This window comes from Catharus ustulatus, chromosome 3, assembly GCF_009819885.2.
Source record: "Catharus ustulatus isolate bCatUst1 chromosome 3, bCatUst1.pri.v2, whole genome shotgun sequence".
In the NCBI taxonomy this organism is placed as follows: Eukaryota; Metazoa; Chordata; class Aves; order Passeriformes; family Turdidae; genus Catharus; species Catharus ustulatus.
The window spans coordinates 93,316,002-93,331,114 of NC_046223.1; the positions used below are offsets into that span (position 1 = coordinate 93,316,002).

Here is a 15,113-nt window from a genome sequence, read left to right on the forward strand (position 1 = left end):
TGTGAAATATTCTTAGTGGCATTGTACCAAAAAGATTGCAGGTCAGCTTCCCATTCCCTGCTCATTCTTACCTTCTACTCAGAAAGACACACACATTTTGTCTGGGCACCTCAGCCCAGCAGGCAGTACAAGCTTCAGGAGAGCATCTTTGCTATTTCAGGGAAGTGTTACACCTACAGATACCTCCACAATCAGCTTGGTATTGTGCTTGTAAGTAACTGTGTGAGGAGTATGAGGAATGCAGTCTCAGGTTCAATAACACTGAAAATGCAGAAATATTACAAGCATATCCACAGTCTGGGCATCCAGCTCTAGGTGTTTGTGCCTGAGCCAGGAGCAGATGACCTCCTCAAACCCCCTCCAACCACAGCCTCTCTGTGACTCTGTGACAGTAGCTACAAAGAAGGGGGACCTTGTTTTGTACATTGACATCAATCATTGGGTTTTTTTGGAGAGGTGTGATGACCTTGCATCAGACAATTATTGGATGAACAATACTGTGTGCTCAAAATGTCATACTTTCGACTTTGGAAATTATTTTCTTACTTGTTATGCCATTTTGAGACCCCTGTGTTTCTCTCCCCAAGTCTGTCCAAAAGAACCTACTGTCATGTAGCCTGGAGTTCATCTGAGCTCTTCACATTGTTTGTGAAGATTATTTTTCCTTTCCTTGGCAGTGCAGGTGTAATGCTGGATAACCAACACAGAGGTATTTAATTCACTAACAATCAATGAGTTTCTGCCCAGAAAGAGGGTCAAAATAATCATTAACTTTGGTACTTCTTTCAGGGGGAAAAAAACCCTCAAATTTGTTTCCTTCTTTTTGAGGGGACTTATTTCATATGTGAGTGAAATTATCTCTGTGAGATTAAATCATGGCCAGGTTAGACTGACAAGAGCTGCAGAGGACAGGGCATATCCATATTAACAAGCTGATAAAAATCACAGCCAAATCCCAAACTGGCTGTTAAAACCTGCCACCCCTGGCCAGTCTCCTATCCTGCTCTTCCTCCTCATCTTCCTCCCATTTTCTTCCACTGCAGTGTCTGTGAGGACCTGCCCCTGCCGTGCTTCTGGCCCCATTGCTCTGTTCCTCAGCAGCTTTGCTTAGGCTCTCCTAGGTTGGTCTCTGGTGTTGGCCAACAGCAAGAGCATGCAGGACAAACCTTCAAAACAAGGGCCAACAGATTATAAAAGATGAAGTTTAGTGTCCTCACATTTTTAATTTTATGGGGATGACTCAGTATAGTGATTAGCCCAGTAAACATTTGTGCAACCAAAGTGTAAATCAGAGGACATCTGAATTTATTTGAGCCAAGGTTACATAATAACTAAGCATACAGCCTGTGAGCAGCTATTTTTGCAAGAGTATTTAATATCCTGACTATATTGTATTCTAGATTTTTTTTTTTTTTATTTCTTATATGTAAAGAAGCATTCTTCTACTCTCTAAACAAGATGTTCTTGAGGGCTTCCCTCCTTATCCTTGCTACAGCTGCACTGTGTTTATGGAATGTTTGGTCAGTGTTAACGAGTATGGGTAAAATTAAAATACTCAGATGTGAGCACAGAATAAGCAGAAAATATTGCCTATCCAGTTGTATCCAGTTTGGTGAGCAGACTCAACTTCCATGGAAGCCTTTCCAACAAATTCCACAGCAGAAAATAGATGGAGTTTATTAGACAGCATGTGTGAATGGTAAGTGGTAGAGTGACTTGTCACCTCTGTCTGGAAGTGAGCAGAGGGTTAACAGGAGGAGAAACTAAGGAGATGTGAGAAGATAGAGTGCACTTTAATGTTTAGCTTTTCCTCCCCTGCCAGTTGCCCTATGATGATATATGCCCTTTCACCCTCCTCAGAAGTTATGTTCCATCTGTATACTTTTACAGTGTCAAAACAGTTATAACTTACACCTATTTTCTGACCATTGGATCCCAGAGGTATAACTTTTGTTTCTATCCAGTTGCAGCTGAACCCAAGAGGGATCTTTTTTTCTGTCATTTGTTAACCTTGAGGTTGTGTTGATCTGACATCCTGACTTTCACACACAGTCAGAAACCTGGCAATAATTGTTAGTTTTCTTTGTGATGATCTGTGATTATAGAACAACAAAATTAAATGTGAGAAAAAATGGAAGCCTATTGACAGATGGTATCAAAATTTACTGGCTTTGCCAAAGGTGAGGCAAAATAGACATTGAAAATAGCAGACAAAATTAGCAACCTGAGGCTTGGTAGTGTAGTGATTAGCTAATGTATCTATGCGTTAGCCCAGAACTACGTAATAGAGGCATCTTTGATGAGTTCCATTTTTCCAAGCAAAGATTTATTTATAACAGATGAAACTGAACACAATCAGAAATCTAGCAGACTTAGATTAAAATATGTATTTGTGATTGGAGTGCCTTTGTAATACAGTGTGTCTTAAAACAATAAAGAAACTCCAGGGTCCTTACTTAACTAAAGATTAAATAGCACATATGTGCAGTTGTATATTTTGTTGTGCTTTGTACTATAGCTGAGCAACTGGAGTGAAAGATATGCATTTGTGAGGTTGAAGGATAAAGTGCATTATACTGCCAATACCACCAGAAAAAAGAAACTTTGAGGAATCACGTTGCCACCTATGTTTTATGTTAGGATTGTGATAATACCCAAACTTAGACTCTCAAAGTTCTGTTCGCTTCTAAAACTCGATCTCTTTGTCTGTTTACTTCTCCTCTTGTATTGGCCAGGTGCAAGGCAGCATGAGAAAAGCAGGGTGTTGCTTTCCCACTTATTTTGTATCAACAACTGAAAGCCTTCCAGCATCTAATTATTATTGGACCAGCTGCAGTTCAGCACTTGTTTTGACTTGTTGAGCAAGTGCATTTGACTTGGAAGAAGAGTCAATTGAATGAATAACACATGTTTAGCAACGAAATTTTTAACAAAACATAAGCTATTGAATGAAGACCAGCAATTTCATTAAAACTTCTATTTCACTCCATATTTTAATCTAAAGTAACAAGAAGGGATTATGGGTAATCTCACAGTGTCCAGATCACCTGGGAGATTATGTGTGAGAAAGCCAAGCCCAGTTATGCCTCTTTGATTGAGGCATTTCTTTAGGTATCTGCTTATAAAAGTTGCTGGCAGCCACTGTTACAGGTTTCTGGGAACTCTTTCCTTCTCATGGTGAATACTGGAAGCTTTTAGCTATTAACCGAGTTCTAATAGTTAAAATAATTCATAGGGAAAAAACCCACACACTTATCCTTTTACAGATTTACTACTATTCTAGCATGAGTGCATAACTTTCATTATTTGGGTATTGTCTATCACTTACTAAAATGAAAACATTGCATGCACATTTTGAGTTTCACCTTAATAATATTTTGGTATTTACACTATTTGAAATGGGTGTTTTGTTAATTGGCAAGGATCTATGAGATCATACTGACTACAATAACAAAATGAAGAAATGAGCATTTTAATAATAGAACAGCACTCTCAAAAGCTGCAATGTTAAGTACTTGGTTAAAATACATGAATATAGTCTAAAAAAATACATGAATATATTCTAACTTTTTGTCTTTCTATAAATATGGATATTGAAACACATTTCTTTGAGGGTTAAAGAAGGAAAACCAACAATTTAAATATTTGCTTCAAAAAAAGGCAGGCGATGGGTTTTTTTGTTTTTTGATTTTGGTTTGATTTTTTTTGTTATGCTTTCTCTTTTCCTTCTTGCTCTAGATTCTGTTGCCACTGTTGAAGGTTTTTTTCATTGACTTTATTTTGGTTTGAGTTACTATGCAATTCATACAGTAAGTCTGTTCAATTATAGAAGGGATGTTCTACCACTAAAAATTTGACTTTGATAAATAATACTTCATTTATAAAAACTGTCACTAACTGCACAGTATTTTGTCAATTTTCAAATTGCCTCTAATTTTAGTTAACAAAATAGGAAAACATTGCTCATTGGTATCAGTAGCTGACCTGAAAATAAAGGATTTAGTGAAATAACTCTAAATTTACAGCAGTAGATCTAGTTTCTGCATAGTATACTGATCAAACTTTATTCTTTGTGTTTTGAAAAGAAAGTATATTTAATGTGAAAGTAATTTACATAATTATTTCCAAACCACATCTGTAAATACATAATTATTTTAAATACAACCAATATCATAATAATAAATGCAGAGAGACTCAGATTAAAAGTACTGCAATAAATCAGTTTTTAAGAAACAGAACTGTTGCGATGAAAAAAAGAAATTCTCCAGACTTGCCCTTTCTAATTAAGCAAAATCCCCACTGATAAAGGAAATAGCTTTGCTCCAGTTGGAAGGGGATCTGAATGTAGATTAAGTTTCTGACAAAGACTTTCATGTCTAAGATAGGGTATGTGTGGAATGTAATTTTGGGGACTCTTATTTTCAACTTCTGACTACCTTTTTTATGTAAGATATCACAGAATCATGGAATCATTTATATTGGGAAAGGCCTTTAAGACCATTGGCTCCAAGTGTTAAACATTCACTGACAATTCCACCACTTTGAGGGCTTCGTTCTGCTTCCTGTCCCTGTCTTCAGCCTCAGGGACCTGGCACTCAGAGAACAAGTGGCCCAGCTCTATTAAAGGGTGAGACAAAGTAGACATGGAGCCTTTTCCTCATCCTTTGTCACGGTTTTCCCCCCCATCCAATAGAATGGAGATTCTCCTTAGCATTTCATTTGTTGCTGATGTACTTACAGTAATCTTTTTATTGTGTTTAAAGGCAGTGCCCAGATAACGTTGTAGTTTGGCTTTGGCCCTTCTAATTTTCTCTCTGCATAACCTCATGGCATCCTTGTAGTCCTTCTGATTTCCTGCCACGTCTTCCAAAGTGCATAAACTCACCTTTTTTTTCTGATTTCCAGCCAAAGCTCTTTGTTCAGGCAGGCTGCTCCTCTTTTCCGTTGGCTGATTTCTTGGCACATGGGGACAGCCTGCTCCCAGTCTCTCAGATTTCTCTGGTGAAGGATGTCCATCCTTCCTGGACTCCCTTGCCCTTCAGATCTACCTCCCACAGGACTCTGCCAACCAACCTGCTAAACAGGCCAAAGTCTGCCCTCAGGAAGTCCAAAGGAGCAGTTCTGCTGACCCCCTACCTTACTCCTTCAATAATTAAAAACTCCATTAAAACTCCATCATTTTGTGATTGCTGTGCCCAATCACATCAGCCACCAGGCAAAATGTGTTCACCAGCAGCATGTCCAGCAGGACACCTTTCCTAGCTGAATCCCTCACCAGCTGTGTCAGGGAGTTCACTTCCACACATTCCAGGAACCTCCTGGACTAGTTTCTCTCTGCTGTGTTGTATTTCCAGCAGACATATGGTAAGTTGAAATCCCCCACAGGAACAAGGCTGGCAACTGGGAGACATCTCCCAGTGCTCGTGGAACATTTCATTTGCCTCTCCATCCTGGATGGAGGGTCTGTAACAGGCTCCTACCAGGATATCTGCCATTAACCTTCCCTCTGATTCTAACCTATAAACACTCAACCCAGTTGTCACCATAATTTAGTTCTAGGCAATCAAAACATTCCCTAGTAGAGAGGGCTACCTCACTGCCTCTCCTTTCCTTGCCTCCACCTTCTCAAGAGTTTATAGCCATCTTTAGCAGCACTTCAGTTGTGCAAGCCATCTCACCATGTTTCTGAGGTGACAACTACTTCATCCTAAATGGAAGACATTCAGTGGGGTGTATAACTCTGAAGTTTTGTAGTTAAAACACTCAGCTGAATGATTATGGTAAGTGTCTGATGTCAAATAATAGAAAAATCAGATGTGGGAGCAAAGACTTATTTTATTCTCACTTTGGTCCTCAACCAACCCCTGCATTTCTTCTGTGGAATGGCTCAGGATGTCAGGGCTACTGGCATCCTTGCAAGTTAGGATACAGTCATTGAAATCAGCTGATAAGGATTGAACTGTCCTTTGACTGAGCAAGGACTATCTCAGTCTGATTTTCTGGTGCTGCAGTGGACTAAAGGGCAAATGTAAATAAACTTCTTTGTTTTGTTTACTGGCTGGTACAAGGCAGTTAACCCCTAACAAACAGAATTGTCTCTTCACTGACTGTATCAGGCAGCCATCTCTGGTGTCCAAAACAGTGCTTGAAGGACAGGTGACTATTTTTCTCAATTTCAATGTCCAACTCAAAATAGATTCCCTGAGTTCAGATCAGGAAACTAGATATACAGATAAACCTAGTAAAGCAGTAGTGCTTAGAGAAGTAGAATCATAGTCTGCTGCCTTTTTTTCTTTTTCTTTTTTTTTCTTTTTTTAATCACCACTTTGGGAAGTTATTTTTCTTCATTCTTGGACTTTAAAAGTCCACCTGATTTAAACCTTTTCTATAAGACTATTATCTTCATTCAAAGACCCATGAGCAGAATGAAATGGCTGCCACTTACTTAAATATTAATTAGTTTTACATTTTTAGGACTTCCAGGGTGAAAAGACGAAAGGTATGTCTGCCCAGATAAAGTGATTTTCTAAAGTTAATGTTCATTTCCTACAAGCAAAAAAAAGTTGCAAAGCTTAAAAATATCAAAATACATATTTTAGAATCTGTAGTCTGGTCTCCAACTGAGAATGACATTCTGGTGAATGTCCTTAACTTCTCTCAGATGCACTTCATTCAAATATTTATATCCAGCATAGCTGTTTTATTTTGGTGGGGTTTTTTAAACCCTGTATGCTTCTCTAGAACCACTCTCCACTTTCCACACACTCTACTAAACATTTGTTGCCTTAATTTATGAAAGGTGAGTTTCTCTAAACAGTCTCATCTGTAGTACTGGAATTTGAATGAGAGAGAGAAGAGCAAGAATGAGGTAAACAGCTATTTGATGTCTGTCTTTTCACAGTAGCACAATAGCTAATTCCTAGGGCCTCTGACCTTTCAGTGTCCTGTAACAGAGTACTTGCATTAATCTGTTGCTTATCTGTCACCTACCACATTTGATATTTCCAGTCTCTGCTTTCAATTATCAGTCATTAGAGGCAGCACTGAGTAATTTCAGGAGAAAATGCCTGGAACCTTTGACCTGTTTCGGTCAGATAACCACAAGTGTTCACTGTAGATAAACTATCATTTCATTATATTCAAGATGTAAATGAGTGTCGTTTGTAGTGTATCAGCTTACTGTAAACTTTATCACCTTGGACTGATTAAAACTGACTGGTTTACTTAGTGCTTATACAAAGAATTTCGAGTCAAACAGTGAAATTCAGTGAGATTAGTGTAAATGACCCTTTACAGTTACACAGGTCTGTAAGAGCCTCTATTTTGCCTTGGTATATATATTTAGTAGTTAAAAAGTGACCTCAATTTGATTAGTGAGGCTTCACTGTTTGTGAATCCAGTTGAGATCCTGGGATCCTGTATTGTAAAATCAGCTTACAATAACAATGTCTTTCAGCATGTCTTTGGTTTGTTAAAGCAGCTTTCACTTTGCTATGTGTCACAGCCACACACCAACATCTTCAGGAAAAGTGAAGCACCTATCAGTGTGGAACTAATCACTAATGAAAGAGCACATCTAATAGTCCCTCATGCACTATGACCTAAACTTATTGCTAGCAGTTTTTATATTTTTTAAGCTCAGTCAACATAATCAGATATTTATAGCTGAATTTCCAAAATACTGATTACTTGTTATACATCCATATAAGTGCTTTGGGTGTTTTTTAGTTGTTCTTTCTCCCCTCCCCCATAAAATAAATAGTTTTGTTAATGAAAATCAGTGAATATTTTCTTTTGGTGTGAAAGAAAACCTCTTTCCCAAAATACCTTTTTCCTGTAAATTTGACTTTTTTCTTCTTAGAGTTGGATTTAGTGCTAATACAGTGTGAATGTTTAATCAGTTTGCCACAAAGGTGGAAAATATCATTCTTTCCCATCCTACACACAGGTGTTTGTGATATTCCCCTGAGCCATGATTTGTCTGACGTAACTGTAGTGCTGCATATATTAATTTCAGGTGATATAAAAATACTGTTTTTAAAAGTCACTGCTAAGAATCCTGACCAATAAGAACAAAGAACCGTGCTTTTTGGGTTTTTTTTTAATCAGTGGTGACTCTTACATTCTACTTTTTTTTACTTAGAAAAATTATATTCCTCCAATGATTAAAAAAATACTGATTTTCAGGTCAACTGGTTTTTAGATGCTGTGATTTGTCCCACAGAAATGCATTTTGGCAGATGTACTGAGCAGGGCTGAAATGACATGAGAACCTTCTGAAAAGACTGAATACTTGAAAATCTTAACCTGTGTTTTTCAGGCTGTCAGTGTTGAAAAACTCTATCCTGTGAAATAAAAATATTTGAGAAATGGTGCCTCTCTGCACTTCATGACATTTCAGCAGGACAAAGGACCTGACAGATACCCTACTGAGCATTCACAGTCTTGCCTGTCAAGGCATTTATTAAATGCAGAAGGGATCAAGATTTATGTATTATTGTCAGTAATAAAATGGTCAATATAATTAAATATTTTACTTTTTTAACTTGGCTGCCATTCTAACTGTTGGTCATTATTGCAACATCACCATCACCACTTTTTTTTTGCAGTCTGCTATAAAATGCAAGACTTTAAGTTGTCTACATTTGTATGCAATTTTTTTTTGCTTTATACATTGGCTGATTTAAATTTGCAGATAGAAATTCTGGATCCATTGCAGGGAATGGGACTTCCTTGGACTTGGGGTGTATATACACTGTTGTTCTGTGCCTGTTTCCTACAACCCTTCACTTCTGCACGCTGTTGCTACTCTGAAGCCCTGGCCTGCCTGTAAATGCTGTCTTGAACCAAAGAAATTTTTAACTTGTGTCCCTTTCAGATGACAGTGTTGTGTCTTCCTTGGGTATATATGTGAAAACACAGATAAGTGCTATCTGTGTGAGTTGTAACAATTAATTTGAGGCCACCAGAAAGTGTCTATCAGTGTTCATTCAGCAGTTGTGAGTGACTCTGAGATCTCAGTGATACTATTAGGGGTATTGTGGGGGTTTCTGACCAAACTATAACAACTACTGTTTCTGAAGTGATGTTACTAATTAGAACAACTAGCTTGGTAGAAGCTAGACAAAAGGAAGCTTCAAACCCGAATAAAAATCAATCAGTCAATCAGTCGTGGCATTTAAAACTTTTACTCAGTGTCTCATTATTCAATATTTATTCATAGTAAGTAGTGCATAGTGAGTAGTTACCCATGCATGCTGGTAAATACTTTTTGAAAAAATACTATCCAGTGGCAGCACAAAGGTTTTTGCTACCCTAAGTCTGTTTCAAATATAATTCTCATTTGAAGGTTATTGACATATCTGTTCCATGGCAGATTTTAAATGCTCAGTTATAACCTCAGAAGCTTGCAGCAGTCTCTTTGTACTAGAAAAAGCCCTCCCGGCTCAGTGCTTTTGCATATGCTAATCTCTGCCAAGTTCCTCTGAAATGAAAGGCTTTACATGGGTATTTAAAAAAAAAAGCAAACAACTCCCAAACCTTAAGTCAGATCTCTGTATATATCTCACAGTTTAGAACGGGGCAGTGGAGCTGCTAAATAGACTGTATCCTGTTTCTCTTCAGTAGCAGCCCATTCATCTTCAGGTACAGAGCAGCCAGTTTACATGCTTCTGCTGCTTTTCTGCTTTACTTTTTCTACATGGCATTCGATGGCAAACCCGTGTAAGCCAAATATGCACTTGAGCCAAGTAAACTCACAGCAGACAATTTTCCTTTTGTCAGCCAGGAGAAAGTTCATTTTCACTGAAGATAAAGCGTTCTTATAGCCTATTTATTTTATTTTTGATGGTTCTTAAGGCAACACAGATTTGTACATTAAAAAAAAAAAGACAAAAAAACCCTAATGAAAGCAAGGAGAGTTTAAAGTTTTGAAAAGGTGACAGGAAAGTACAATGTAAAGGACTAGTTACATGACCACAGGTGACTTAACTAGTAACTACTGCTCTGCAAATTGTGTTAGATACTTTTTGTTCAATAGCTCTTACTTTATATGTCCACAACTATTCCCTTATATGGCAAGCCCCAAATTATTTTTTACCTTTTAGCTCATTTCTAATAATTATAATAATACAGATACATAATTTTATGTATAAAATTATATTATTCTATGTATATGCATGCAAGCATATGCACATTATGTATGTAGAAAAAAATGTTTGGGAGGGATGTTTCTATGAGCATGTAAGTATAAATATTATAATAATACACACATTATTCATATATGTAACATTTAGTAATCCAAACGTGTGCTTTTTCAGAACTGATATTGTTCCTCCCTCTGATCTGAGGACTAAAATGCAACAAAAGAGCTGGAGTTAGGGCAGAGAGTATTTAGGGAAGCTGAGTGTTTAGTTGGTTATCCAAACCAAATCCCAACTCTGAGTTTTAGACTTTGTCCACCATCAGTAAAACAAAGCATGTATGTCACGAGGCAGGTAGAACTTTTCCAGAAGAGAGAAATTATCTCTTCCCACAGAGCATGGCTTATTCATAGGTCAATGATACTTTGTACTCTGTGGAAGTGGAAACCATGGATCATTTTCCTTTCCACATCCTTAAAATCTGAAGTATTAATCCCATAAGGCAATCATCAGCCAGTACTACAGCCTGTAGTTTCCCTTGTCACATTAAAACATATATTCCATTGCAAAAGTTGCTTCTAACTCAGAATCAGAACTGCAGCAGACAATGGAAATAGACCCAAATCAGTGGTAAATTAAAATCCTGTGGTTTGTTCTGCTTAAAATTCTGTAGAAACCTCAATTAAGCAATCATGAGGTTTGCTTTTTTTATTTTAAATTGTGGCAGTGTCAGAAGCAGTGGGAGCTGCACCTGCCCACCAAGAACAGGTTTGAGGGGACTTCTCAAGCCAGAATTGTACATCCTATGCTGCTGGGGTGCCAGAACCACTTGGCCCTGACTCACAGCTCCTTCTTCTGACCACTGGAAAGATAATGTACATGCCATTAGAGTACAACTTGTGTTAATTTATATGACTTAACTGCTTCTTAACTATATAGTTGCTGCAGTGCACTTTAGTACCACTTTTATTATGTTAAACGGAAATGAGCTGCATTCCTCTCATCAGCCTGGTTATTAGAGGCAATCTGTGTTTTCCAAAGTCATCTATAGTTGCTATTGCCGTGCTTATGGCTAACTGAAGCCCTAAATCCTTTCACAACTTTTGCTTTGTCCATATTTCTAGTTACTTTACAACATGCCCCCTTTCAGCTTTTTTTGATATTCTTTCCACTCCAGCTTCTGGAATTTATATAAAAGCCACAGAGGTTTTTTTCCTTTTGAACTGAAGATACTGGGCTGGTGGAATTTCCTTTAACTGGAAGTATGTCTGGGCTTGTGGTTTTATTATTTGCACAGTTTTATATTGTCATGTTTGTTAACCCCCAAGCAGAGAGAATTCTCCATTAATCATGGGAAAGGGGCATTCGTTTTACATCTTTAATTTGCATTCAATTCCTTCTCTCGCAGTTGAACGGGACAAGGACTTCTCCCACCAACGAAGGCACTACAAAGAATTCCGCTTTGACCTTACCCAGATCCCTCACGGAGAGGCAGTGACTGCCGCCGAGTTCCGGATATACAAAGATCGGAGCAGCAGCCGCTTCGAGAATGAAACCATTCAGATCAGCATATACCAGATCATCAAAGAGTATCCCAACAGGTACCCTCCTGCCGTGCACTGCTACTGTGGCTTGTGCAGTATTTATTCTTAGGCAGCAACAGCAGACACTGAACAAGAATAAAACTTACCCTAAGTGTAATTTATTCTAGGTTTATGTCCAAGTTCACCAAATAATCTGCCCATGAGCAGAGCAGGTGGGGGTATATGTTCTCAGTGAGCAAATGGCAGAGTGCCATGCACAGTCTAAGTGTCAGGATTTGGGACATGCATCATTTGCTGACACTGAGGTACTGCAAGCCAAGATTCACTTAGCTCCTCAGAGGCAGAAAGATTGTCTAACTTGGATTACTTTTGAAGAAGCATGGCTTTTTTTGCCAGAGTTTGACAATTCTGTAGAAGGTAATTAGAAGATAAACTTATGCACTAACTTTCAGATGACATGAATACTTTACACATGCTGCTGCATAAAAGTAAAACAAATCACAGAATCATCTAGGTTGGAAAATATCTTTGACATTGAGTCCAGCCATAAACCTAACACTGCCAAACCCACCATTAAACCATGTCCCTAAGTGCCATATATGATGTTGCACATGAGCAAATCCCTGAATTTGAGTTTGCAGAGCTCTGTGTATGACATGTTTCCAAGACTCTACAAGATTTCAGTAAATTAGCAGATTTCACCAGGCAAAGTAGCTAAATACCTGAAAATTATGATTGAAAACTAGTATCAATTCCAAGGTGCTTCTGAAAAAGCTACATAGACCCAAAATATGGGGATTGATATTAAAGTAGTTTATATCTTTTCTCAGAAAAGTGGGGAAAAAGAAGTTCTGTTTTAAGATAAACAAAAGCTCTCCTTCTTCTTGGAACTGATTTCTATCCCAGGAAGGTTTGGCAACCAAAGAAAATGTCAGCTTAAACTTTCAGAGTATTCTGGAAGAAATAAAAGCCCCATCATAAGTTAGCTTGAAAGCTGGGCCACAATTCAAATCTCTTTTCTGCCCACAGAACCTTGAGCTTGTACCCTCCAGGTCAGATCTCTGAACATCAAGTTGTAAAATATTTACGGCTGTAAACAGGGATTCATTTTGTATCACTGGAATCAACAGGAGAGAAAGCACTCATCCTTCAGAATAACTTTCTCTTTCTTAGTAAATTTGGGGATGAAGAAAATAAAGCGGGGCTTTATTCTTATTTTTTTTTAATCTCTATCTTCAGCTTCCAAAAATTCTTTTGACATAGGCTCTAAAAGAAACTTCTTGGAGGAAGGAATGAAGCAGGAAGGAACAAAACATGTTTTTAAAGAGCACAGGTCAAGACTAAGGTGATGAAAGCTCTTTACCTGAGAAGTCAGATGTTTTTTATGAACTAATGGGAAAAGTTGTTCTAATATTTTTGATGTTTGCTTTTTAAGTTTTTGAATCTTTTCACAGTAGCTGTTTTGTATTCTATTTTAGAGAAAGCAAAACTGTTTACCCCTCTGATGAAGATCACAGTTAATATTATCTGACTTGATCAAATGACAACTGCCTCTGTGAAGGCATTAAACAATGCTTTTGATTTCCTTCAATGCATAAATAGAAATTTATAAATTATTTATATTTGCATTTAAAATTGTAAAGGCCACATATCCTCTAATGGAAGCATGATGATGACAGGAGGAACTTGCATGTGCCATGCATTTGATTTCACCAGTGTAACAACAGAAGCTTCAGATGTAGACTAAGTGCTTCTCTCCTATTGTTAATTTTGACATTTTCTACTTACATGTAGAGATATTATAGGCAACTGCCTCAGTGGAACAGGATGGGAGAAGAACACAAGCTCTTCACTGTTCAAATTAGAAACAAGGCAATTTTTCCGCATGTCCCTTGCTGTCTCCAGATGGAAGAGACCCCAAGACAAGCTCCCAGGATTTGTTTTTTCCAACAAAGCCACACCTTTTGCTTTTGGGCCCAGACTTCACTTGTGATTTTCTTTGTCACCTCAGGTTTTTTCCACATATGTACAAGAGGTTTTAGGTACAATTTTTTTAGAAGCTGCAACTACAGAATAGGAGAATGAGAGAACTATGAAGATGCGGAGGCACTGGAACATGTTGCCCATGCCACGTTCCTGGAAACTTTCACGGCCAGGCTGGATGGGGCTTTGAGCCACAAGTCCTAGTGTAAGGCATCCCTGCCCATGGCAGGGGGCTGGGACTAGATGATCTTGGAGGTCCCTTCCAACCCAAACCTTTCTCTATGATCCTGTAATGTCCCACAAGTCCTTACTAAGTGACATTCCACAGCAAAACTGCTCCTCCACCCTTCTTTGCTTTGAACAGGAAACATGGGTGTCTGACAGGACTCTGCAGTCCCAAACAGGGGTGTCTGACAGGACTATGCCTATGCAATCCCAAACACAGTCCTGCTACTCTTTCAGACAAAGAGTGTCCAGGGTTCAGAGTTTCCAAGCTGCATACTAAGGATTGTGCTGTAGTCTCAGGCATTTTTCTGTCTCTATGGCAGCATGGCTGCTGAAGTGGGTGTGTTTAATTCCCTTGGAGTTTACTGAAGTTCCAATCTTTGGGATGGAAGTTTTCTGTTGGGTCTAAGGAAGCATGTACAACATGGCCCACAGCAGGCTAACTTCCCATGGAGCCCCACCATGGACTCCTAACCTGGATCTTTCCTCAAGACAATAGAAAATATTGTCCAACATGCCAAATCTTTGTTCATGATTAGGTGATTTAAGTAAACTCTGAGGACTCTTCCCACATACAAAAACAGGTTTCTAGAAGGAGACTAGAGGTAAAACAGCATTATTGGGATGGTCTATCACATGGTAATGATTGTTTGATATGATCAAGAACTGTTCTGGGTTTCAAGGAACAGAGAGATGGTTTGTTCCACCTTTACTTCCTTAAGGGTCCGAGGAGATGTGAAGCTTCTTAGACATTTTGCCTTCAGCCTTTTTGCTGAAATTCTTGACTGTGGAAGCATTTCTTCTGTAGAAAACTGATCATTGGGGACCAGACTGAAATCACTAAACTTAAACAGCCTCTATAAAAGCAAAACAAATCAGTTGTATTCTGCCTGGATGTATTCACTGTTTCATTTCGGGCTATTTAGACACAAAGCCTTAGGTTTTTATTATGTGTTGTGGGCTATATTTTAAATAGAAATACTTTTTAAAAGTCAGCCAAAATTTGCAGCTGTTTTTAATTTTAAGTGTGATTGCACAAAATAAAGGAGAATTTAAAAATTAAAAATGTCACAAAATGTGATGAGAAGTTTGAATGAATGACATAAGCTAATGGGGGAAGCCTGACCCCAGAGCTCCTGCTGCCTTCTCAGAGCTCTGGTTTTTAGCCTGTATCTGTATCAATTGTGGAAGAGGTTTTTTTCCCTGGCAAATACTTTGA

The 15,113-nt window shown here is 38.2% G+C and overlaps 1 protein-coding gene across 1 annotated transcript in view; it reads left to right on the forward strand.

The window, feature by feature from the left end:
* Window positions 1–15,113, forward strand: part of BMP5 (bone morphogenetic protein 5) — a 57,066-nt gene that overhangs the window by 13,070 nt on the left and 28,883 nt on the right. Inside the window, exon 2 of the mRNA XM_033055560.1 lies at window positions 11,551–11,743. Within this exon, the coding sequence (XP_032911451.1) occupies window positions 11,551–11,743 (193 nt within the window). The remainder of the gene's footprint in view (window positions 1–11,550; window positions 11,744–15,113) is intronic.